The sequence below is a fragment of the Centroberyx affinis genome, unplaced genomic scaffold, assembly GCF_046629955.1.
Source record: "Centroberyx affinis isolate AG114_WGS23_722 - 3 ecotype Tasmania unplaced genomic scaffold, CSIRO-AGI_Caff_v1 ptg002023l_1, whole genome shotgun sequence".
Lineage (NCBI taxonomy): Eukaryota > Metazoa > Chordata > Actinopteri > Beryciformes > Berycidae > Centroberyx > Centroberyx affinis.
Window position 1 is genome coordinate 756,656 of NW_027280362.1, and position 26,784 is coordinate 783,439.

At 41.5% G+C, this 26,784-nt stretch overlaps 1 protein-coding gene across 1 annotated transcript in view; it reads right to left on the reverse strand.

Annotated features, from left to right (window-relative positions):
* Positions 1-4,764: 4,764 nt before the first annotated feature.
* The window catches only part of LOC139654016 (discs large homolog 1-like protein), a 46,962-nt gene continuing 24,942 nt past the window's right edge, over positions 4,765-26,784 (reverse strand). The window contains exons 7-17 of the mRNA XM_071531034.1: positions 23,465-23,579; positions 17,556-17,738; positions 13,501-13,564; positions 11,219-11,234; positions 9,794-9,835; positions 9,202-9,252; positions 8,347-8,448; positions 7,186-7,358; positions 6,856-6,965; positions 6,541-6,632; positions 4,765-5,994 (exon numbers count right to left, since the gene is read on the reverse strand). Of these exons, the coding sequence (XP_071387135.1) occupies positions 5,888-5,994; positions 6,541-6,632; positions 6,856-6,965; positions 7,186-7,358; positions 8,347-8,448; positions 9,202-9,252; positions 9,794-9,835; positions 11,219-11,234; positions 13,501-13,564; positions 17,556-17,738; positions 23,465-23,579 (1,055 nt within the window). The 3' untranslated portion in view covers positions 4,765-5,887. The remainder of the gene's footprint in view (positions 5,995-6,540; positions 6,633-6,855; positions 6,966-7,185; positions 7,359-8,346; positions 8,449-9,201; positions 9,253-9,793; positions 9,836-11,218; positions 11,235-13,500; positions 13,565-17,555; positions 17,739-23,464; positions 23,580-26,784) is intronic.

The following is a 26,784-nucleotide window of genomic DNA, read 5'->3' on the forward strand; positions in this document are numbered from 1 at the left end:
TAGTGCTCATATTTCATAATTAGCACTTTGGCATGATAAAGGCTTCAAATAATAATAACTTTAGTGCTGCGACCTGCACTTGAACTGAAATGAAACACGGAAGAGATGGAAACAGGATCAAAATTCAAACAATTTTACATGATACGGGATACATAACACACCATCATAGGCTATAGGCTTACACACTGGGTCCATTTGCTTACATGCTTAAATGCAGAGCAGCTAAACTTTCTTCCCCTAGAAGCTGCTCTTGTGAAGGAGGATAGCATCATTTCCATGCTTTGACATAAACACTTAGCCTGCTGATTACAATGGGGAACAATAACCATTACTGCGAGGCAGAGGATTTGAATGCATAGTAATGGAAATTGAAGTGGCCCGGGGCTACAGCTTTTGTTTATGCTATTGCAACATCGTCCTCGCAAGCCAGAATCTGAAGATGGCATGGAGGTGGCAGCCAAATTCATGTGTCAGCATAGTGCTATTTTCCCTTCCCAGCATGCTCATCTGCTGAGAATTTCAAAATCTCAATACTGATAACAGCAGAGGAAAAAAAAAGAAAAGTATGATCTGGGACCAGCGCCATCGCTATTGGGGTGAAAGGTGACGATTCAAGGAGCCCACAGCTGGAGAGGGCCTACAACAATTCCAGCAGGATGTATGAATTAATGTATTCTATAGATCTTGCAAAGGCATTTGATACTGCATAATAAAAAATAATAAACCCACAAATTATGCAATATGTGATGAAAGTAGGTTTTCATTTTCCAATCCAATTTGATAGAAAACACTCTAGCCGGTCACCAGCATATATCTCTCTCTCTCTCTCTCTCTCTGTGTGACAGTGTGTGTGCATTGGTTAGAGAGTTGCGAATGTATTGCATATTATAGCATTGGACTTTTTGTTTCCATAACTATTTTGTTTTGTGTACCTTGTAATTATGCAAAAAAAAAAAAAAAGTATAGTATATAGTATAAGTATAGTATACTCTGAAGCCTTTTCTGTAGTGTTTGCAGTATTTCCATCGTGTATAATAATCCTTTCTTAGTAAAACAAGAGGTCCCATGCTGTTTTACAAGCAAAATTAAAATAAGCATTTTATCTACAGTATACATATTTTATACTAGCAACCAAAGATCCATATAACACAAAGGCTCACTGCAGTATTGATCGCTGCTCTTAGTGTGACAGTATCTGCTGTTTTGGTTGACTTATTCAGTTTTGGGACGTGTCTTCATTGTGTTGAGAGCTTGATTGCTCTCAAAACTGTGGCCTTTTCCAACTATCTGCCAGCTGTGGCATTGATAAGGCAGTTTGGGCTACCTTGACACTTGTGGTTATGTCAATATTAATAGCCAGCTGTAGATCAATTAAAAACATGCATTTGACTTTTGAGCTGGCATACAAAAGCAAGATGCAACTGAAAAATCCCTAATGCACTGTAGGATCTCCTGCAGACCCTGGTGTCTCCTGCTGTATTTCTTTTTTCAGTAGTGAATCTGAATCATGAATTATTAATATAGAGAAAGTTCAATTTATAATCCAATGTTACGTTGAGGATGAAATTGAGGACTTTAATTGTTGGCTGTGTGGGTTTGTTTGTGAGTTTTTTGGGATGTTAACAAAACGCAGAAATTTTAGGCACAGGACTTCAAAGTCAGTCCTGACAACAGCAGTTCCTGATGTCCTTCACGTGTTCATGTGGCCATTAAGCAACCTATAGCTGCATGTTAGGACAGTAAACCCCACTGTAGTTTACTTATTGTCACGTAGGCCCTCTGAGCAGCCAAGGCACCTATAAAGAGAAATCTTTATAACATCTTTATAGATTCCTTGAGTACAAGTGTTTTTCCCCCCTTCACATCCTGAGGTTGATTACCTGTCCTATTGAAATCATTATATAATCACATCGCCTTTTACTCTCACAGTGGTTTACTGCAGGAAACTTACCTCTGATTACTGTAATATGACTACATGTACCCAAGGACCTGAGAGAGAGATACTTTGAACCTGCTTTAACTGAGTCATTGTATGTGGTGAGACGGAGACCAGCAGCAGTGCTGACAGAGGGTTAGGGTTATCATATCTGAGGAGATGGTTATAGGTAGCTTGAAACAAGGCAACTCTGAAATTATATTATCTCAAAACTTTTGTTGTAAGGCCTTTCTATAATCTTTGGCTTTTATTCATTTTATCCTTGTTGCCTCATCTGTTATTTATTTATTCCATTTGTTTTCTCCCTATGGCTCCCTCCCTATTTCAGTTGGTCGTTCTTTATTTGTCTTGGTTATGAAGCACTTAAAATGCTGTATAAATAAAGATTATTATATTGTTATTATATGAAGATAATGCCACTTGCTCTAAGAAAATTCTTGAAAACAGTTGATTTGTACTACATGATTTGTTGAGGACAACTTTTTTTGCAGTGGATGGCCAGAGATGACCTCATTCACACACTGACCAACCAAACTGTTGGCTCTGCTGCAACACAATGACTGATGATGTAGAGCGACCGTGAGCGAGGGTGCATATGTGTGTAGAGAGAGAGAGAGAGAGAGAGAGAGAGAGTAAATAAGGGTAAGAGATTGATTATGCATGTACTGTATGTGAGAGTCAGTGAACAAGGAAGATATTGTATGTGTGTGGGAAAGAAACAGTGAGTGGGTAAATAGGGAAGAGAGATTCTTGTATATATGACAGTGAATTAAAGATTTTATATGTTCATGTATATATGTGTGTATTTGTGTGTGTGTGTGTGTGTGTGTGGTTGTTGCCCATCAGAAAGTGAAGACGTGACATCCAACACTCTGAATTGCCACTCCCTCACTTCCTCGAACTTCTGACTTTATACAGACACAAAAGAAGTGGTTTCTAACTCTCATGGTTTTCACTGGGAGTCCAGATATTAGTCTTGACCCTGGCTGTCAGGGCTGGAAACCAATGATCTACAGGAGGTCAAATTTTTAACCCTATGAGACCCATATCTGATGTTTTGTCTGTGTACCTACAGTATGTATAGATCCATCCAGTTCTGAATCCTTTCTCCAAGTCAGTGAAAAGATTGTATTTGTGTCACATAAACATTGTGTCTTGTGTATAAGTTATTTCACAACAATCTGATATAACTGTAACTGTTCTACTGTTTTAAACAATTCAGTTGCACAAAGCCTTGGCCACTGTATTGTTTTTTAGTTTTTTTAGTTTAGCAGCTGGTGCAGCGGCTGTCACAGATCACAATATATACAGTATTTTATGAAAACTGATGTGCAAGACTTTTTTTTTTAACACAAAACATCATCCTTGGTGTAAAAAAGGATTTTAATTTCCCAGCACTTGCTGAATTCAGCTGGCTGTCATTTTAGTTAAGTTTTACTTTACTTACTGGGTTTGGAAAAGCAGGAAGTGCACTCTTGACTCCCATGTTGTGGCTTGCTTGATTATGAATGGTCAATAGGAATAATTGGAATCATTTAACGTTTAGTTTGTAAGTGTATTCTGCCTGTCACTTTGATTCTTTAGGCTTTTGAAGTGGTATTCTTTAGTATGAAGTCATAACACTGCAGTCAGCAGGTCTTTTTACTTCCCCGCTGTGCTGGCCAACCAATAAGGTGGGTGGCACTGCTAAAGGGAATAACCACATTAGACACCAACAGACACCGATACAAACCAGTAGTAGTGGTGAAAGTAAAGGAAAATATATTCATATTTACAATAATTATAGAATATTCACATTCATACAGGTTCCACGACACAAGAATAATCATCATCTCTGGTAGTCGATAGAGGGTTTTCAGTAAATCTCAATAAAGACTTTTATTTTTTGTACCAAAATAGGCAGTTAGAGCAGGGATAAATATTATAATATGTTAGATATAGATCCATCTCTGTATACAATAGATTCTTTGCATCGGTGCTTTACTCTAACAGACAGTGGCATGGGCCCCTGGCTAACACACACAGCCAGAGACATACAGAGACACCAGTTCTGTCAACTGACACTCGATCTACTAAATTCAGGGAGACTTTTAGTTTGGAAGGAAAGAGAATTTAGCTGAACATTCTGTGAGTATTAGGAACTACTGAAGCCTTCAAAACAAATGTACATGAACCTATCTGAACCATCGTGTTGAAAGAAGCGGCTCTCTGTACGGCTCTGGTCTCCAGTCAGTGTGGAGTCGTCGCCTGGGGGGAGGGGATGCAGACGGGAGGTGGAGTATGGTGGCTGAGAAGGTCCACACAGAGGCCACGTTACCAAAAGCATCTTAGCGTCTCAAACATTCACCTCGCCGACAGAGATCATCATCGTGCTCCGGGCGTCGTTCAAGCTAGCGAGGACTTCAGCCTCAAACTCATAAATCCAGCCTGACAGAGCATTTTTACCAGAAGAGTTCACCTGGCCTCTTGAACTGTGTCACACCAGCATGACAGACACCCACTGAGCTCAACGCTAAGTGCTGAATTAGCAGAGAGACAGTGCTTCTGCGAGTGCAGCTGAATCTGTGACGCAGGGACGCGACCACGGCAACAGTTTGACTCCTTCACCTCCGCCACGCTAAGATGCTTTTAAGACACCGGCCCTCAATTAGTGCATCTAGGAAAGCTAGAACGAAGATGATGATGATGATGATTATGATCGCGATGATGATAGTGATGATGACAGATGATACACTGCTTTATGTTGGAACTAATGCCACACTCTGAATGTGGGGGGGGGGGGGGGGGGGGGGGGGGGGGGGGGGGGGGGGGGGGGGGGGGGGAGGACGGAGGGCAGAAGCCCTTGTGGGATGGAGTCACAGCCCAGCAGATGAAAGCTTGGGTAACGGAGACCCAGTTTCTTAAACTACGGTTCAGGGGGCCCCAACTGGAACACCAGCTCTCTCTAGGCCCAGGTACTGAATTTGTTTTCGGCCCTCCAAAAACAAAAGTGTTCCAGGGTGATGGGATACTCTATATATATATATTTTTTTAATCTATTTTGATGCAATCTAATTCAGTATTGTAGTTTTGATTTCTGCTGAATTTCTGCTTGTTACGAGACATATTAACAAGCGTCTTGATTATACAAATCCTAAATGGCTAATGATTACTTCCTCGCTACATGTCTAAACAGTAATTGTACTATAGTTTCATTTTGGCCCTTGATGCCAAAACGCCTGGGCACACTGTTAAGTTTTCACCTCATATCTACTGTATAGCCACAGACAGTCTAGAGGGAGGGAGGGAAGGGATATGAGAGAGAGACCGAGATGTAGAGATAGAGAGAGAGAGAAAGACAGAGAGAGAGAGAGAGAGAGAGAGAGAGAGAAAGAAAGAGAAACTCTAAACAGGAGTGATGCCATGAGGAAAGACAGACGGGGAGGGAGATCAAGATTTTGTCCCAAAAACATGCTCTTAAAGCTACAGCGTGCAAAAGTCTGCCTCTTGGTGACAATATTATCATTACAAACCCATACATGAATGCATTACCCTTCATTAATATGAAAACAACAACGACAACAACAATAATAAGAACAGTAAAGAAATCAAATCAGATAATGGTACATGTCGCCTTGATTTGAACCGCTTCCTTAAACATTAAGGAACTGAGCTGTAGAAAGATCCACCGATAGGCTGCTGGGCAGACATTAGCTCCTCCCACTTCAGGAAGCAGCAGTCCCAGATAGTCCCAGCCTCGTCCGACTGAATGTGCTTGTGTAAGTATGTGTGTGTTGTGTGTGTGTGTGTGCGTCTCCACGGTGTGTGTGTAGGTGTGTGTGAGTGTGTGGAAGCGAGGGAGAGAGAGCAGGCTGATAATAGAAAATTAGCAGAAATGTGAGAAGTGTTGACAGAGTAAAATGTGTGTGTGTTTGTGTGTGTGCATATGTGTGTGTGTGTGTGTGTGTGTGTTCAGAGCCGCTCCTTGGTGGGTACCCAGATGTAAGGACCAGACTGCTCCTCAATGATCTGCTTCACCTGCGAATACACCTCCTCTAGAGACGAGCCCTGGACTATAGCTGAAGAGAGAGAGAGAGAGAGAGAGAGAGAGATAGAGAGAGAAAGAGAGGGAAAAAGAGTTATTACCAATTCATTACCAAAAAGGCAACTATTACCAAATATCTCCATTAAAGGTCCTGGATTCAGAGTGTAGAGTGAGCAGATATCCACCTGCCGCATCATATTTGCCTCACTACTGCCTTTATTTCTGTTTGTTTCAGCCTCTCTCTCTCTCTCTCTCTCTTTCTCTCTCTCGCTCTACCTGGTGTAAATAATAAATAACTGCACCCTGCTGCATCGGAAACAGATGAATACGCTTCAAATTCAGCAGTTTATTTACCCTGGCATGTTTCGAAGCTGTGAAGCAGAAAGTAAAGTCCTTTAAAGTATGTTTTGGAGGAGTTTTTGACATTGTGCGGGATCCTGCTAGAGTGTGCACCTGCATTATGTGTCTGTTTGTGTCTCGAGGTAATTGGTGAAATACAGAGTTCAGTAAGTGCCCTAGTCCGTTGTCATGGCTTTGTCATCTGTGTGTGTGTGTGTGTGTGTGTGTGTGTGAAACTAACCGGTGAAGAACTCAGTGAACTCCTGCTCCAGTTTGACGGCTCTGTCGTAGGTCTTCCTCCCCTGCTCCTCAGTAAGACGCTTGTTCATCTCTCTGGAGAGAGAAACATACAAACGATGAGATGAGAATACAGAAAAGTACAGACTTTCTGTGAATCTATTAATCCTATTAATTCTCAACCTATAATCCCACAAATTTATGTCACTTATTTGATGTTATTTGTATAATTTACAGGATGTTTATGTTACTTACAAGATGTTTTGATGTTTACTCTAGGATGTTGTTTATATTCTGTGATATTATTCATGTTACTTACAGGATGTTGTCGACGCTGCGTGGTCTAATGAAGATAGCAATGGGATGAAGTCCTGCCATCTGGAGGCGCTTTATAGCATTCCCTGATACATCCAGTATACAGTGTTTCCCCTGGGAGAGAGACATAGAGAGAGACAGAGGGGGAGAGAGAGAGAGAGACACACAATGCAGTTAGACAAATAAACATTAACAACTGAACTAAAATGCTCTCTCCTCTCCTCTTTCCCTCTCTATCTCCTCCCACACCTCTTCCATTACTCTGACTCTTCTCATCATATTTTTTGGTCTATTCATGTTCTCTCTATCCTATCCTTCTATCAGTCTATCTCACCTTGTCAGCGACCTCTTTCACAGACTGTATGCTGGTCCCATATAGATGGTTGTTATACTGCCCAGCCTCTATGAACTTGTGTTCTTGGATCTCTCTCTCCATGTGCTCTCTGGAGGACATGAAGTGGTAATCTCTGCCGTCCACCTCGTAGTCTCGCCGCGGCCGCGTTGTGTCTGATGGAAACAAAAACACACACACAGCTTTGTTTAAAACATAGTTATGACAAACTGATTGACAAATTCAAAACAAACTGAGGAACTGTAGAGTGTGTTTACATGTAGGGCATCTTCCGGATCATAGGTTTGATCCAAATTAAGGTTTTACTCAGGATAAACTGATTAAATATATCTTCATATCCGTCTCACAAACATCCATGTGTACATGAATAAAGACAATTTTCCAAAAAAGTGCAGCAAACCAAACAGTAAATATAGATACATCAGTATCCCGGCTCACTTCTCAATCACTCCCTTGCAAATTGAGTATGAGAAACTTCTTTTATGGCCAAAGATCTTTCAGGCTTTGAAATTTGAAGAGGATGAAATCTACTCCCTGGATTGATCCAATTTAGGCTTTGATCTTTTTCTTTCATTTGACGTCACAGCTCCTGCTGGTCCCCATTTTACAGTTGCCATTTTCTTGTGGCCCCTCAAGTAAGCAATCAGTAAAATCCATTTGAGAACACAAAATGGTGCAATTGCCAAGTGAAAAAAGCCTCCTCGTATAACATTCTTCTGGTTGTGTGCTCAACCAAAAACTAAAAAACAACTTCCAATAAGTCCATGAAACAGGAATGCTGGTACTGCATAAAACTTATTAAAAAAAATAGGATATGTATGACATGTATGATGCCCTGATGAAGGCTTATTTGCTAAAATATGCCTTCACCTGATGTTAATAAAAATGTGGTACACCTGAGGGAAGTCTTGTCATATTTTTTGAATAAGTTTTATGGAGTACCACCATTCTTTTGTTGTCATGGACTTGTTGGTGCAATTGACAGTCACTTGATGAACCATGAGGTATAACTCTGCTGGACAAATGTCAGTATTCTGAATATCACAGTTATTTGTTCCCTAGAGAGTACAGTAGCCTGGTGAAAGTGCCTCATCCTCCCTTTACAGGTCCCTACTGGAGTTCATCATGCAGCTAGAGACTCACGTGGGACACAGGAGCCAAACTTGTCAGGGAACTCAGAGATGAGGTCATCGTTGACCCGGTCTTTCATCGGTCCAAGTATGATGACCGGCCGCGTGTAACTCACTGGACAACGACACACACACACACACACAAACACACAGATACAGACATACACTGCTGGGTTAAGCTATGTTGACACACAAACTTTGCTTGATGAAATTATGGACAAATCAAATACGCCTCACACTGAAGCCATACTTTTTTGATTGATAAACCAGCTGTAACCGCACAGTAAAGTGATCTTGTTTGTTCTTGTTTTTAACTCTTATGTAAGTATACTACTTTGTAGAAAACTCAGCCATAATAACACATAATAACACCTTTTTTACTGTGATTATGGGTACTTCAGTGCTATTGACAGCACAAGGTGCAGCCTGTTGCATCACTACTGTATCTAAAATCTGAGTAAAGAAAACCCTCTCTTGTATTATTGTTATATTCTGATCCAGTAAACTATGACCTCCTTGAGATAATGGAATAGAAACATTATAGCAGGACAATGACAAAGAAAAACACGATTCCTGCTCTGTTGATCTGATTTATTCTACTGTTTAAACCTCCACTGGTCTTCATCAGACACAATGTAGGCAGAGCTTCCTAACCTTTTTAGATTGCTGACACTTATATTGAATTTGAGAACACATTAGAAAATGTTATTGATAGACTAGTGAGGCCACATGGCTTTCACAGAGGCTTCTGTGCAGTACAAAAGCCGCTGTATCTCTGTTCTTTCATTTGATAACAATTAATCAAATACAATCAAGAAAACGGCAAACTGGAGTTAAGTGGTAATGATGCAGTGATGATGTCACTGACCTTCCTGCTGTGTGACTGGCTGGTAGGTCAGGAAGTTCTCCTCCTGGCCAGCTGATTGGATAGACAGAGATGATGGAAAGGTTTAGAGGCACAGTGGGCGGGATTAATGATCATAAAACACACACTTATTGGCTAAATCCCAATGTCTGTACTACACTGTAACACTGTGTTCAGACTGAACAAGTATATTTCCGGTCAAACTGTTAAAATGATCTGAACTGGAAGCTGGAAGATAATTTAGTTTCACTTAAGATAATATGATTTGTTTCAATACTTCAGGAATGGACTTCTTCAATTGTTCTGGAAAGGAAGGCTGGAGAGGCAGACAGAGGTAGCTTGCACACACACACACACACGCACATAATCACACGATAATCAACACGCAAACACACTTGTGCACACATGGGCACACCCACAAGCACACACACAGAAACACACACACACACACACACACACACACACACACACACACACACACAACAACAGCAACATCAAGTGACTGAGGGTTGGAAAGAAAATGAAAACAGAGACACAGAGAGAGACAGAGAGAGACAGGGAGAAAGAAAGGAGGGGAGGCGGGGTCTAGACTTACAGGAACTACTCTCACTATCGCTGTTGCCAGAGGTTACCAGCTCTGGAAGGACAAGACAGGGCAGGGTCAGCAACACACACACACACACAGAAACGCACACACATAAACAAAAATATACAAAGTCTCTTTCTCGCATTCTTTTTAAAATACACATACACACACACCACTATAACAAGAAGCACCATGAGCATGTGCCAGCCAACGGCAGACCTGGAGCCAATTAAGACTATTAAATGAATTAATTTCCATTACTCTTGTACTAATGTATGTGATTCAATCTGCCTTTCTGAAGGCCAAGACTGGCTTTATAATTTGGGAAGTGGTTCAAAAAGGAATATCCGCACACTGGATTAGACTCCTTTCTTAAAGGACAAGGCTGGTGTTTTTTAATGCATTGCTTACTGTCAACAAATCCTATGAAAATAACAAAATCAACAATGCGTTTGCTCTACTCCCGTTACTTTCTGACATCCCATGTACCGTTTTTAGCCATCAACCCAGAAGTCATTGGCTCCAATTGTAAGCTAAAAACCTTGAAATACAGCTCACAAAGACATAGTTTCAATTTTAAAAATCACTAACTGTTACCACGAAAAGTCAGGCTGTTGTAGTTATTACCAAATCAAATTCAAATGGGAACAAATTCTTCATTACGCCGGGGACTATTTTCGGTGCTATGGAACTACTTTCCTGAGATCGCAAACGTGTTTACAGCCGGCTTATTAAGCTGTTTGAGGAAAAAGACGGCCGGCCTGGTGCATCGCGATGATGCAATATGCTGCCAGAGCAACTGCATGGCTCTTTGACGTGTTTTTAATAGTTTTTTTAATACAATGGAGTTCTATGGCTGCTGGGACATGGCTTCATTGGGCACCGGCTACATGGACGAGACTTGTTGGCAAAACAAAATCATTGCTGATTTTGTTATTTTCATAGGATTTGTTGACGGTAAGCAATGCATTAAAAAACACCGGCCTTATCCTTTAAGACTTGATTTGATGCAATGTTTCAACCCTAAGGTCTTCGTCAGGCAAAAAGCGCTTGTGCTGCAGTTTGTATTTACATTTTGAACCGGTTGAAAGTGAATACACTGGGACATGGGCCCTATTGAATCCATTTTGTATGGCGTCCGTTTTAGGACGTCCTCATCCTCTTTCTCCACCCTGCACCTCCTTCGCCAATCCAGCTCCTCCTCCTCAATCTTCCCTCTCCAATCCTAAAGAGGAATAAGAGTGAAAGTGGCGGAATGGAGAGGGGGAGATTGACGAGGAGGAGCAAGATGGAGGTGGAGGTGCAGGATGGAGAGAGAGGAGAAGGATGTCCTAAAATGGGCACACGCACAGCAGTGTCAGCCAGGTTTGCCAGGAGCTGCAATTACACATATAGACCAGCAGGTGTCACTGATGTACTGGACAGAATACCTACCTTTATCTTCCTGATCCTAGAGAGAGAGGGAGGGAGGGAGAGAGAGAGAGAGAGAGAGAGAGAGAGAGAGAGAGAGAGCAGAGAGAGAGAGAGAGAGAGAGAGAGAGAGAGAGAGAGAGAGAGAGAGAGAGAGAGAGAGAGAGAGAGAGAGAGAGCATTAATCATCATAACCATGATGATCACAACATTATCTTGGCTGTTATCAGCAGTAGTCCTATTTGGAAACCTCATGGGTTCTCTATTCCTCTCCTTCTCTTTTCTTTCTTTACACGCATCTTTACACACATGCTCACACACACACATACACACACGCACACACACACAGTTTGAGAGAGCAAGACTCCACAGCTTCTATCAGCTGTCTGTCTCAACGCACACTGCCAGGGGGAGAAGGCGTGTGTGTGTGTGTGAGTGTGTGTGCGTGCGTGCATGTGATAATTTTTAATTATCAGCTCTCCAACATGCAGAGTTGCTGATTGCAGAGTTGCTGATTCACACAGTGTGATGAAAACAGAGAGGGGGGAGAGAGAGAGAGAGAGAGAGAGAGAGAGAGAGCTGACAACACAGTGATATCAATAGCTTGTGTTAGACTGGTGTGCCATCTCTCATCATCACGGTGTTGGAAGTGTGATTAAAGCCCTGCGTCACCGCCTCGCCTCTGAACTCAGAAGGGAACTTTCTAGATCGCGAGCGGCTTCTCAACTTTGTTCAAAGCTTAAAAAGCGATAGGGTGATGGACCTGGAGGCGCAATTCATTGTTCGCTCCGCTATTGATTCTTGCTGTAAAGAGATTAAAGATATGAAAGTAATGAAACATTATTCAGTGCACTTTTAATTACTGTGCAATGTCCAGTGGAGCATGATAAAATCCTTCCATGGTCAACAAGTCCGCAGTCCTTTTAAAAGCAACACTGGGTAATGATGATGTGGTCCAGTAATGTATTACTTACAATATCAGTATCAATTATACAGTTACCAATCAAACATGCCTTTTAAATATCAGATTGAAGTTGAATTATTCAAAAGCTATACCCCACCTCTATCCCACGATTCATTTTCCTCATAATTATCCTCTCACATTAAGCTAACTTAGATGAGAAATGGTAGAAAAGTTGACTTTCTCTGGGTGGAGGTATTCTCACTACTTTGATTTTATTGAGCAAAGGGATGACAAGAATATTGTTATCTGTTGTTAATTGTGCGCAGGTACAAAAATATCTTTCCACTGCAAATAACACATCAAATCCCTGTAGCACCTGCTTTAACAGTATCACAACACTTTTCTCATATCATTTTGCGCTGGGAACTGCAAGCTGCGATGTTTTGCATTCTTTCACTGACAAGCAAATGCTAAAGGTTTTATAGGGCTTTCATCTCATGCTGTTTCATTAGAAGGGTGCTCTTTATTTATGTGAGGCAATGCTTTAGGGCTCTTGCAACACTTTTGATGTGCATGGACAAGTGAGAGAACTGTACTCTACTGAGACTTGGTTGCCCTTACTGTCAAAACATATTAATACTGTTCAAACACTTGAATCATGCCAACATTTTATCTGTCAAAGTGAAACACCTATGTTATGTGGCTTTTTTGAACAAACAATGAATAAGAACACACTCTAATAAATATGGTTTCATCATTTTTTCCAGCATCACAGTCTTGTTATACGATGTTCTAGCAAAAACATACACCTGTTATATCTTCACTGCTTTATTAAACAGCAAGAATTGATGTAAAGACTGCATTCACCATTAATTATAGCCTAGGTGTAAAGTTGATCTAGGTTCCAACATTTCTTGGGCTCTGTATCCCCTGTGGCACTTTGACATGCAAAAAGCAGCCAACAGCAGTTATAGAGCACAGAGAAAATACACCACAGTGTGCCAATGTATGTAGATTTGTGTAAAACTAACTGGGAATTTAGATGCTTCAGTTCTTGTCTCTGATTATGCTGCTGTTCGCCTGCCTGCTGTGACAAACTATTCAGTTACCCTGATCATTCACAGAGAAGCGCACAGACAGAGTTATCCTGGTTTCTGAAGATAAGGAAGAACGCAATCACCAATTTTGGAGTTGTAATGAGAATGAGAACGGTTAATGAAACAAATTACTGCTCCCAGGGAGCAATAGCCAATGTTGTTACTTTTGAAATGAGTAGCGAGTAATGAATTACTTTTTTGAGCAGTGAACCCAACAACGGTTAAGAATACTTTTGATTTGATAACTAGAAGTTGTGACCTTTGTGACGACCAGTGTTAGTGTCAGAGGTCAGGCTGCTACTCACCGATCTGTCCTGAGACCTGGTCACTCTGACAGTCTTTAGCCGCGACCTCTCCTTCTTCTCTGCCCTGAGAGACAGGAAGGACAGGGAAACAGCATTAAGAGATGGAAAGAGAGGATGGATGCCAATAAAGGTGAGATGAAAGAACAATAAGAGCAAGGAGGAGAACTGGAGAGAGGAGGGTTGTAGAAACAACGCCCCTGGCTATTGGAATAAATATGAAATGTGGCTGCCTCATATATACACTTCTTTTCCCATACACAAGCCTCTGTCTCTGTATCTGTGTGTATGTGTCCGTGCATGTCTGTGTGTATCTCTGTGTGTTTACCTCGGTGTAACTGTGTGCATGCATGTGCATACATGCGTGTATAGTGTGTGCGTTTGTCCACATTAGTGAGAGATTTGTGTTTGCATGCATGTGTGTTAGTGCAAGTGTGCATGTAATGTGTGCTGGCATGTCTCTCTGTGTATTTATGGGAGTACGTGTGTATGTGTGTGTGTCCCCAGTACAGTGCAGATTGGTGGCAGAACCCCAGCACCTCTTCATCAGCTTGTGAAAAGCTCCTGCAGGGCAACATTGGTAAACAACAACAACCTTCTCTTAGGGGAAAATACACCCCAAAAGGAAAATACACCCCAAGATTCACAAATCATCAGTGTCTTACATACACATTGTATCTCCAAAAACTGAATTTCTGATTTCTGATAAAAACCTGATTTTAGTCGTGCTTAAAACAACAAGTCCTTTACACATTCGACAAAATGTGGGAAGAAACCTTATGTGTAGTTAAAACATTTTATCAAGAAACAACCTATCAATCTTAGATCTTAGATTTAGCTTGGTCTCAGGGCTGTGAAATATTGCTTCTCTTAAGTCTGGAAGCATTCAAACTGTAATCATTAAAATGTAAGGATACATCTATATACTATATTTGTGGGACCACTTTTACCTCATAGGTACTCAAATCTTTTCACATCCAAAAAACAAGAGCACAGAGCCAAAATATCACATTATGTGCCTCTGTCCAAAAATTGATTTTGGAGCTTATTGTAATAGAATTTTGTTTTGGGATGTATCTCCCCTTTAAAAGCTGCACTATGCAATTTTTGAATGGTAGCCAGAGGTAACTGATTGAATTTTGAGGACTTCAATGTGCAGAAATCATGTAATGTGACGTAAACTGCAGATAGCATACGGTCCAGATGGTCTATGATTGCCTTATGCCAAAGGGGAAAGGACGAGAGAGGCAAAAGGTCTAATATTTCAGACAAAAAGTAAAACAAATGTTTGGATTTGTCACTTCCGTTGTGCGACCATTTGCTGTTGTTAACCATACCCGACACCAGAATTTCATTTGGGCACACAGGCTGAATCTACAGTGTCTAAGTTAGGGGTGATGGGACTCTCTTCTCTGTTGCAGCCCTACTTTGTGATTTAGGCTGAAGAAACAGGTGTATTTTTACACAAAAGTCTTGCACAGTACAGCTTTAAGCCTCCTAATATGTCTGTAAACATCCAAACAACTGTCATTAAAACAGACTAGGAGCAGTATGGTCCTCATCAGAATTTAAAATAATAACTTTAAAAGGAAAAACGTGGGACAGCAGGCCATTCTTTGGTTTTAATCCACCACAGCAGCTCGGCTCTGAAAGGCTTTACAGCCCGACAATACCTTCGCACAAAACCTGTTTATGCTTCTGCATCGGCAAATAAGTTGTCTTCATTGCTCCTCTCCTCTCTTCCCTCGCCTTTCTCTTCTCCTCTCTCCTCCCCTCTTTTCCTCCCTTCCAGAGAACATGATCAAACCCATTATTTCAAAGCAAACACCAGTGGTTATTTTACTTTGTGAAGGCCAAGCAGGGAACATGTAGAGATCTGAGGATCGTTAGATAGTTAGTCCATGTCAAAAGACTGGCTGCTAATTTGACAAACTTCACATTCTTCATACACAAGCTTCTAATAATCCACATTCTCATACCCCAGCCTCTACTACCCTGTATTTTATTGCTCTAACCTCTAATATCCCATATACTAAATCCCCATATTCTCATACCCCAGTGTTTATTACCCATATTCTGACACCTTGTATTTTAATACACCACATTCTAATACCCCAGCCTCTAATATGCCAAGTTCTAATACCTCAGCTTCTAATACCCCATGTTCTAACACCCTGTTACTAAAACCCATTATTCTATTACCCCAGCTTCTAATGCCCCAGACTCTAATACCACATACTGTAACAACCCACAATCTCTACATCCATCCCTCATATGTTACATTTCTCTCTCCATCACTCCCTCCATCCCACTCCTGGTGCTTCTAATCCCTCTCCCTCTTTCACTCGTCTTCTGTCATTTATCCCCCCCCCCCCCTCTCTCTCTCTGCTAGACCTCTAATTCCTCATCCCTCCATCCCTCCCTCCCTCCCTCCCTCCTCGTCACCTCCCTCAGTGTCACTAAACTGACGGTAACAGACAGTCCTCCTCCCAGCTCAGAAACCTATCGACATCTGTCTGTCACCTCCTCCACTGGGGAGACAGGAATGGGGAAAGAGGGAGAGGGAGGGAGGGAGGAGAGATGAGAGAGGAAATGAGAGAGTGAAGGAGGGATGTTCTATTCCCCCAAATATATATTGAGCAGACTCTATATGATGATACATGACATCAATATGATGGTTAGCACTGGGCTGAAAAGCTGGATGGATTTATCAATTTGTGTAAACAAGAGAAACACTTTCCCCACTTAAGCCCCTTGGTGTTATACCGTTTCCTGACATACGGTGTTATGAACGAGTGGGCAGAACAGCTCGATAAAGTAAATAGCAGCCAGTGCTTTCAATGAAGCTGTCCACACTGAAAGTGTGTGTCAGCAAATACAGCGAGTCAAGTCGCCCTGACCTCAAAAATCCGTCACATTGTCTCTATTTCAGTGCCTTTTCACCAGAGGACTGTGGCTACTGGTTGAAAACCACTGTTTGCTCCAGTGGTAATGGGATAACTTGCAGGTAGACCTATGCAACCAAGTAGTTTATACTCTAAATTAAGTCAGAATTGGTAGAGTTGTCACAACTGATTAAATATACATTTTTAGAACATTAGATTTAATTCTGATAATTGATGAAGTGGTAAAGAAGGTAAAAGAGTGCAAAATAAAGTTAACGCCCATACTAAAAGCTTATTGGTTCTTCAGCGATTGGTTGATTGACTTCCATTGGTCTGGATCGGGGCAAGACATTTTCTATATCTCTCTTGCAGTATGTTAGGAACCGGTATAAGTACTGCATTTACACGGCCGTGTCTGTGTGTGTGTGTGTGTGTGTCTGTTGCAAAATATACTAACACCTGCTCTTTCCATGAAATAGCCTGACCAAGTGAATCTGGGTAAAAGCTACATCCCTTATTGATTTCAGCTACTGAATCCATTTCAATCATGAAGGAGAGGTGTAGATGAAGGAGAAGAGGCTATTAAGATGATTAAGAAGGATTTTTAAACCTTGAGACTACTGGGACATGGGTTGTGCACAAGGGGGTGCAACTCTATTCAGAAGATGAGGTATTCAGTCAAACTTGCGTCTTTTTCCTTGGATTTTCTGCTGATGAATGTTTCTGTAGGTGGCGCTCTTTTCTTTGTCTGTTCAGCCATGGTGGCTATCACTGCTCAACTACCCGAGTTTTTCTTCTATTTATTCCAGACAAACCAGAAACATAAAATGCATCACTTCCTATGTGGCAGAGGATTTACTACTGTACCAGACACCAGGTGTAAAACAGCAAATGTAAAAGCTTTCATGAACTGGCTATAGGTTGAATCACTATGGTGTTATATCAATCAGTGATAGCAAAACTGAAATGTATTTATATGAAAATGAAGATGATGATTACTTCCTACTAAGCCACCAACAGTTAATTTATGATATCAGCTTTGGCATCATCTCCTCCTGTGCTGCACTAATGCTTATTTCAAAACAATCAATGGCAGACACATCTAATAAAAAAAGAGAAGAAATGCAGTTCATGAATGAAATGAGAATTAACTAAATCATTTTGAACTCTGACCTCCTGCGGCTGGGGATGACCCCGACCTCGGGGCGGTGGGGGGGCGGGGGGCTGAGGTGACGGGCGGGCCACCACTCCTCTTCACCGGCGCTGCTCACATGGAGGATATCCCCGAAACGAAACGCCAGGGCCTGATTGGGCGCGCTCAGGTCCGACGCACTCCCGTCATAGTCGAACAACGCTCTGCGGACACAGAGAAAGACAGAGACACACACACACACATTTAGAACAGTCACAAACATTGCTTCAGTGTGATAATCCTGCCTGCTGGAGGGGGGAGAGACAGAGACAGAGAGACAGAAGCACAAAAATGTGAGACAGAAAGGGAGACAGTCAGACAGATAGATAGACAGATAGATAGATTGGTAGATAGATAATAAATAAGTGACAGCCAAAAAAGCTGAGGACTGCTTTCCTACATTAATTTATGACCTTGTCTCTGTGTGTGTGTGTGTGCGCGCGCGTGCATGCTTCTTTGTCTGTATTTGTTTGTTTGTCTGCATATATGAGCATTTGTGTGCGTGCTTGTGTATCAGTGTGTGTGTGTGTGTGTGTGTGTGTGTGTGTGTGTGTGTGTGTGTTTGTGTGTGAACGGTGATCTGTCTACGTGACCACAGACTTCCTAACCAGTCCACAGGGAAAAGACCTGGGAAAGTAGGCCAACAATGTGTGTGTGTGTGTGTGTGTGTGTGTGTGTGTGTGTGTGTGTGCGTGCATGTGTGTGAAGGAACTAGAGCTGAATTAACTGGCATCCCCTAAAGTCCCTGCTGCCTTCATCAATAAAACAGAGACAGAAAGGGAGAAACTGAGAGAGAAAGAGAGGAAATGAGAGAGAGAGGGAGAGAGAGAGAGAGAGAGATAGACTGAGGGAAAGAGAGACAGACATGCCAACAGAGAGCATGACATCAGGAAAAACAGCATCTTATGTTTTAATGATGTTAGATTAAAGTTGCTAAAAGTAAGACTTCCACACAGCACATTATAATTTTAGCAGGCTACTAAAATGTGACAATCTCCGCTACACTGGGCTCATACAAGCTGCTCTCTGTGGACAACAGTGTAATTTAAGGGTACAGAGGTAGTCTAATTAGAAAAGTGGCCAGAGTGCCAACTGTTCAAATCCCTAGACTGGTTGGGATGCTGTTGAGCAAGGCACTCGAAACTCCCAAACGGCTCCAGTGGAGCTGCTCCATGGTCAGCAGGAGAAGACTCTGATTAGATTAGATTAGATTAGATTAGATTAGATTAGATTAGATTAGATTAGATTAGATTAGATTAGATTAGATTCAATGAGATTCGATGAGACTTCAAAGATCCCCATGGGGAAAAGGGGCAATTACAGCAGCAAGTAGTAACAGGATACTAGCATTCTAGCACTCGACTATTAACCAGAAAATGTATTAATGAAAATGTGCAAAAAGGTATAGATTGCAGCAAGAACTGGATATGCAAAATAGCAGCAGTAGTATAAAAAACAGCACAACATAGTGAGACATAAGAATATGTGAGATTTGTGCATTGTGAAAAGGGGGAGAATACTTAAAAATATTCTAAAATATATAAGACAGGACATAAGACAGGAAAGAAAGAGACAGCATGTGAGAGATTACAGCATCTATACAGGATGTAATAACATGTGCTTGTATTCACTTTAGTGGGTCCCCAGATACATATTGGGCAGCTGTCAGGTGTGAGTATATGTGTAAACCTCATTTTCCCCCATAAATGACTCCATGGAGTAACGTTAGTACAGAATACCACTCCAGAGTAAAACATAAGGCATAGCATTAAAATCCCATAAACAAGCTTCCACAGTGACCGTGCTACACCTGTGGACAGTATCTAATATAGGAAGGGCAAGGCTAAATCCATTATCTGTTCTCAGTATCACAGCCATGTTAATTCCTATGTGAGAGCCTCTGAAAGCGAATTACTGATGTCTTCAACAGGAACACACATCTAATTACTGAAGAACGCATGGTCACACTTTACAGTGGTCTTATTCCAGTGTATTAACCTGCGTGTTAATCTGTAGAATGGTAGTCTAAGTACACATTACTACTGTGTTAGTACTGTGTTAGTACAGCCAGTTGCCTATTGCCCAAAATGTATCACAATTTCACCACTTTTCATTAAGTATTTACATAGTATTATTGTGCAATATAGTACTTTTCCATAGGTTAATGCGCAGGGTAACACACCATTGTAAGGTAGTTACCTAACACACATTTAATTACTGCTGTTTTTACAATAACATGGACCCTTAATGTCTTAATGTAAAGATTGTCACTGGAAAATTTTCAACCAATACTGGTTCAAGTTTGCTCATTGTTCTACAACTATCTACATCTTTAATCAATACTTTTCTTTCATGGATGCAAGCGCATTTCATTATGTGATTGAGAAAATTACAAAAACCTTTGTATATACCATGCTTTTCTAAATAGAATCAAACCACACTCAATCAACTTTCTCGATAAAAATGCCCTCAAGCAATTGGAAAACATAAGATCTGGTTCTAAGAAGCCGATAGCCTAAAGCTTTTTGATACCTTATAACGCTTCACAATTAATATCTACACCTAAAATTGTGATGGTAGAGATAGATCATTTTTCAACGATCAGCCGGATAGATTATTAAACTTTCATACAGAAAGAGTCTAGCCTTGCATCTAGCAATAGAGTCTAGCCTGCTGGACTCTGTTGGATGGACTGGCTCACCAAGAATGTAAAATATATGGTTTGAATGGGAATCTACATGGAGTTTACCCTGCTACCATGTACATCCTACTTAGCCCTACCTTTCTGAGTGGATCTCTATGTGAGTAGTGATATATGTAATTACAATACCAAGCTATAGAGTGTACTTGAAATATGACCAAGGCATCCAATGGAGTGGTAAGAAGAGGAGAGGAGGTGAATGGAGAGGAGAGGAGAGGAGAGGAGAGGAGAGGAGAGGAGAGGAGAAGAGAGGAGAGGAGAGACACACTCACGCACACACGTACACCTCCTAACACAAAGGACAGATGCACATACGTCTCCTTCGTCACCTTGCTTCAGTGAGCAAACATTTCCTCTGAGGAAAAGTTAGTGTAGTGTAACACATTATGCACATGCATATTATACAAACAACCCACCACACACACACAGACACACACACACACACACACATGCAGATACATGAAAACACACAGCAGCCCAGGGCACCAGGCACCCCCAATCTGTCATACAGTGACAGCCTCAGCCAATCAGCTGCCGGTCTGAGAGCTTCCTTGTTAATATATTCATGCCCATTGGTTATTGTAAGCCAGATACAGGAAATATACGACAATGTGATTTATTGTGTGGGTTGTCTGGGGGCTTATTACTTTGCTCATTAGTCACATGCAACATCCTGGAATATTGATTTGGATTAGACTGAAAGGAATGCTGCGTCTTTCCATTGAGATTCAGCAAGTAAAACATTAAACTAATTAACCTAAAGGGGGTGTTCTGACAATTACCTGCAACAAGCGTATTTCCTGCCTTGTTTAATCTACATGCAGTCATGATATTTTGTACAAGCACGAAGGCTCTGTCCTATCAAAGACTTACTATTCAATGGTAGACTTGTACCTAGAAGGCCATTCTTTTGCTTCCTACTTTTTGAGTTTGCTTCCTGATTTAAGTTGGATTTGTTTTTGTTCTGTCCCTAAGGTCACAACTGAATCTGTATTCAGCTCCGTCTTAACTCACTGCAAAATAATCTAAAGCTGAAAGAGCCGGCCTCTCTGGTGAGTTTAAACTGTTTACGAAGGATCTTGTGGCAGACTCAAAAGGCAGTTGTCTTTGTTTTGTTAAGATTAAAATAGATTTGGCCTATGAGCCTGCTGGCTTGATATTGGACTATTACCTCTTGGAGCACTTATATAGAAAAAAAATGCTTTATTTTTTCTATGTGACTTTGTATATTGCTGTAAATTGTTTGTCTGCAACTTTTTTGTTTGTCATGATGCTGCACTCTTGGCCAGGTCTCCCTGAAGAGATTTTTGATCTCATTACCTGGGTAAACAAATGTTAAATCAATAAACTAAAAATAAAAACTCTCACCATAAAGACTTAAAATCTTCTCCCTTTTGCAGAAATTTGGACATTTGTGTCATACCTAGTGAAAGACATTTTCATTACTGTCGATCACTGGTGAGCAGTAACATTCTTAATGCAGGCAGATTTAATAAAAGTAGCGGTGGACAGGCCATTTCTCTTCACTTTCCCCCCAAAATAAAATAAAAAACTCCAGTCAGCTGTGGGTACACTCTTAAATTACGGTAATAATAATTATGCCCATGGGTGACTACTTAAAATATTAACAAGGGTGATGGCAAGCAGCTGCAATGTCATGTTTTTTCATATTTCCCCATTAAATCTACAGTTCGCAAAGGTTTGTTTTAACGTGGTGTATGCCCAGTAGGTGATTCCAGCTTTTAAAGAGTTATGGATTCATTGCCATTCCACTTCATAAACCCTGAAATAGCTGCACAGATATAGAGTACACCCTAAGAATTGAAATGAAATGAAATGGAATAAATAACACTCAAAATAACAGTGAGTAAAGTCAATTAATGAGCCTGTCTTTAATAAATCAGCCAGTCAGATAAACAGTCAACCAGTTACCCAGTCAGTCACATATTTCTGAGACTGACTTGTTGGATTACAGTTCCCAGAGGGCTGTTGTTCACAATATGACCTTTGGCCCCAAGCTCTCTGAATAGACTCTGACCCTGGCCATGCTCTATGTGTAAGTGTGTTTGCCTAAGTGTGTGTGGGTGAGTGTCTCTAGTCCAAGGTGACTCTCCCTGCTGCCGCTGCCTTCTCCCTCCAGGCCACTTGCACGCAGCTCGGTCGGATGTCGCATTCGCGTGCCCCGTCAGATGTACTTTCCTCGTTGTTTCGAAGTTGGACACCCGACTTAAGCGCGTTTGTGTGCTTTTCGGTCGGAAATGAAAACAACATCTAGAATCCCGATTTCGCTGATTTCAGTAGCTGACTTGGGAGGGCGTTCAAGTGCTACCTTCTGGTGGGGAAGTCGTATATCCAAGAATCCCAACGGCACATGGATACACAAAGAGTGCACATTTTCCACCAATCTGCTGTAAATATTATTGTGAAAATGTATTATTCTACCCTCTCTACTACTGCTATCTTTGACTACTCACGTTGGTCACGATTCACATAACTGACTAACAGTTATTGTAGCTGATATTTACACTTTTACATGTTTTGAAATGTTTTTTAGCTGTGGCATACAAAGCCATGATTACAACATATATATTATTTGTCTTGTCTCTTTGAAATCTAACCAATGGACTTAATCATTAGTGTTAACATGGAAGCTGCTATCCCTCCTCATCCGCCTATCCCCGTTTCCCATACTATTGATCTGCCAAGACTTTCTGGGCGGCCCAGCAGAATCAATATCTTAACTGTGACTCTGGTGGAGAAAGGATCCCGAAAGTGTAGTTAGGTTGGGACAGATCCAGAAGGCTCTACAGAGGGAACTAAGGAGGGAACAAGTGATTCAGAGAGGACGACTGATGAGTGAGCAACCGGGACGGGCAAGGACAAGAGAGAGAGAGAGATGAGAGAGAAAGAGAATGACAGGCAATACATGTTGTGTGTGCGTGTGTGTGTGTGTGTGTGTGTGTGTGTGTGTCTGCCCTTGCCATGCTTCCTTATTGTGGTAGATCCGATAACCTCTCTTTAAGCTGCTCTCTCTCTCTCTCTCTCTCTCTCTCAAACACACACACACACACACACACAATGTAAAGAGTGGACAGTTGAGATAAGACCTTATAACAGTCATGTCACACTGAAGGACACTAGACAATCGATCACCTCGGTCTACTGCGTGTGTGTGCGTGTGTGTGTTACCTGACGTAAAGTGTGCGTTTCTGAGTGGAGCGGAGCGACGTGGAGCTGGAGCTGACGCTGCTGGTCATCATCTGTTCCCTCAGGTCATGGATCTTCGCCTCGAAACGGCTGTACTCTACACACACACATGCACATGCACACACACACACACACACACACACACACACACACACACACACACACACACACACACACACACACACACACAGAGGACAAAGACAGTGTTAGATCCAGCAGAATTCAGTTGAAGAGTCTTAGTTCTATGGTTTTGCTTTGAAGGGAACTGTTCATCTTCATAGTTATGTAAGTATTCCCTTTAAAAGCAATCCTTACATGAATTACTTAAATATATACACAGAATATAATATGGCTTTGAAAGCTACTTTGAAAGTCTAGTTTTAGAAGCTACCCGTTGCTCCACACTGGAAGAGGTTGAACTACTGTAACTCTACTGTATATACTGGCTTGAATCAACCTGGCTCAGGAGTTCAGAAGCCACACATTGATCATGACCTAAGTGTGTACAAGGTTTATTTCTGCTGTTAAGAACACATCCTACAAATGGCTGAAGTAGAACAGATATGCATTTTGAGTTATGAAGATAGAAACATATATAAAAAAATATAGATAAAAAGTTTTTTTTTTTTTTTACCATGTACAAGTCCAAATCTTCAAGAATCTATGTGAATAAATCAAAGAATATTATGGCCAAAGAAATTCTGGATTGGTGTTCTGAATGGATTCGTTCTGTCTTGGATTACCCTTCTCAGCTACAAACACACAGCTGTCAGAAGATACATGCACACACACACACACACACACACACACACACACACACACACACACACACATACAAACACACACGCACACAGAGCTGTCAACAGATCCTCAGGACACAGCATCTAATAGTCTCTTTGATCTTGATATGAACTACTGTTACATCAGACCCTATCCATGTCAATAACATCACGCGCACACACACACACACACACACACACACACACACACACACACACACACAGTCAGCTTGGGACTTGTAGACGGCCCCAGATAGACGCATCGCCATGACTCCTGAAATGTAATATTTATGAATCCATTCCAAGGAGGAACACGTTCTGTAGTGTCCAATCAAATAAACCCTGTCTGTGTCTTCAAGTCCTAATCCATCCATACTTCCTATCTTCTTTCCTTCCTTCCTGTCTTGGATGAGACATAATGATGTAATGATACAACCACATGTGGCCATTTTAAAAGTCTGGGTCTAGCTGAATGAAAATGAGAGTACACACCGATTTCAGGCAAAATCCCAGCATGCTGTGTCCAACTGGGTTCAAGAGGGTCAACAGCTGTATTATCCTTGAAATCTGAAGGAACTTAAATCAGTACAAGTGACTCAGACTACAGCTGTTATAGATGGCAGCAAGACAAGCAAGACAAATCTTGTTTTTGCCGCCCACATGCTGTGTTGTAGGTGGCAAACAATTAGGCAAATTTGTACTGAAAAAAGTGTCACATTATACACGGACACTGTCTAACACATACCGTTACACACAGTGGCATGCGAGCAAGCTCAGAAGGAGACATACAAGGCTCACATTAGAAATGGCAGAGTTTGTTTCCATTCTAATTCTCTCCCTTATACACAGCAAATGTAATATTGCTACCTAATTTACATGTGAATGCATTTCTGTCGTCGTAAAACTTTTGCAAATTCCATTGTCACGAGTGTGTTTGCTGTCGCATTGTGTACATGCTTTCACTCATCCCCTCACTTGAATGACAAGTACTCAGTAAATTGCGAGAGTGCATCCAGTTGGCCAATCAATGCAAAGTGCAGGGATTTGCTCATATACACTCAGCACAGTCCTGTGTTTGAGAATCCTCCTGTACATGCTGGAAAAACACTGCTTTCAACAGTGACTCATTTTAACTAGTGGCCATAAAAATGTCATTGTGCCTCTTTAATTATAAATGTACATTATTTATGGAAATGCACACAGTGGAGCTACAGTTTGGTTCTAAAAGGGACAAATGAAACAAATGCAGTCTCCAGCGTGCATCCATGGGTCTGAGGACGATATTATGGAGCTCTTCCGGCAGAGAAAGTATAAATATACACCTTTTCAGCCGGCAGGGTACTGCCTCTATGACAAGTACAATGCGGTACTTTTGGTTCGGAGAGCGGATGATTCAGATGAGTGTGTATTGGAATAAATCCTGACTGACTGTTTTCTAGTCCTAACACCAGACAGCCTCCCAGAAGCCTCTGAACTAACACACGACTGACAACACCACTGGCAATAAGCCTGAAAAAGCCATTCTAAAAGGAAGTCCCTCTGTGTGTGTGTGTGTGTGTGTGTGTGTGTGTGTGTGTGTTTGTGTCTGTATGTGTGCACGTGTGTGTGTCCCTGACCCATTACTGTGGAAGATAGAATCTAATTAACCCTGAGTAATTCAATCATACTGTAGCTACACGCGGTCACCCGAGCATACACACACACACCTACACACGCACATACACACACACACACACACACACGCACACACGGTTTTCTCTCATTGCTGTTTTTGCTGGACCCTGGGGTCTGAAACCTGCAGTGTCTCTTGATTTCTCCTCTCTCTCTCTCTCCCTATTTCTCTTTCCTTTCCCCTCCGTTTCCCTCTCTGCTAACCAGCTCAGCTGCTTAACACCGACAAAAACCAGCCCACAACACCCAGTCCCCAGGTCTGATTTTCCCAAGAACATCCATTAATCTGACACATTATAGCTCACAGACACAAACAACTTAACTGTGCTACTGTGCTCAGAGCGGTGCTGCCATGCTGATTCCAGTAAAAAATCTCAGACTAACAGCAGCTCTGATGCTTTTTCTAATCAGCGGACCAAAGGGAGAAGATTTTAAAGGAATAAACTGACTTTCTGGTAAATAATCCCTTCGATCGATTTACTGCAAGAGAAGTGGGGACAAGAGGAGCGGCAGCAGATTGACCTCTGTGTGTCCAGTATGGATTTAACTTGCTGCATTTCATGCCAACGCTTTGTGTGTTCAGAGGACAGCATGAGCTAGGTTTGCATCATCTGAAAATCACTGTATCACACTAAATACTGAACACAGTACAACTGCTACCAATCTTTCCGTAACCAGAAGATGAGAACATTTGATGTATTGCTTAAACTTTAAACATCTTCTTTGCTGAACTCAGTCTGACATTCCCAAAGTGTCTGAGAATAACATCATCTCTGATGCATTATAAATTGATGGATTAACAACAGCGGTAGAGCACAGAGATTGTCTTGCAGTAAGATCACATCTGATATA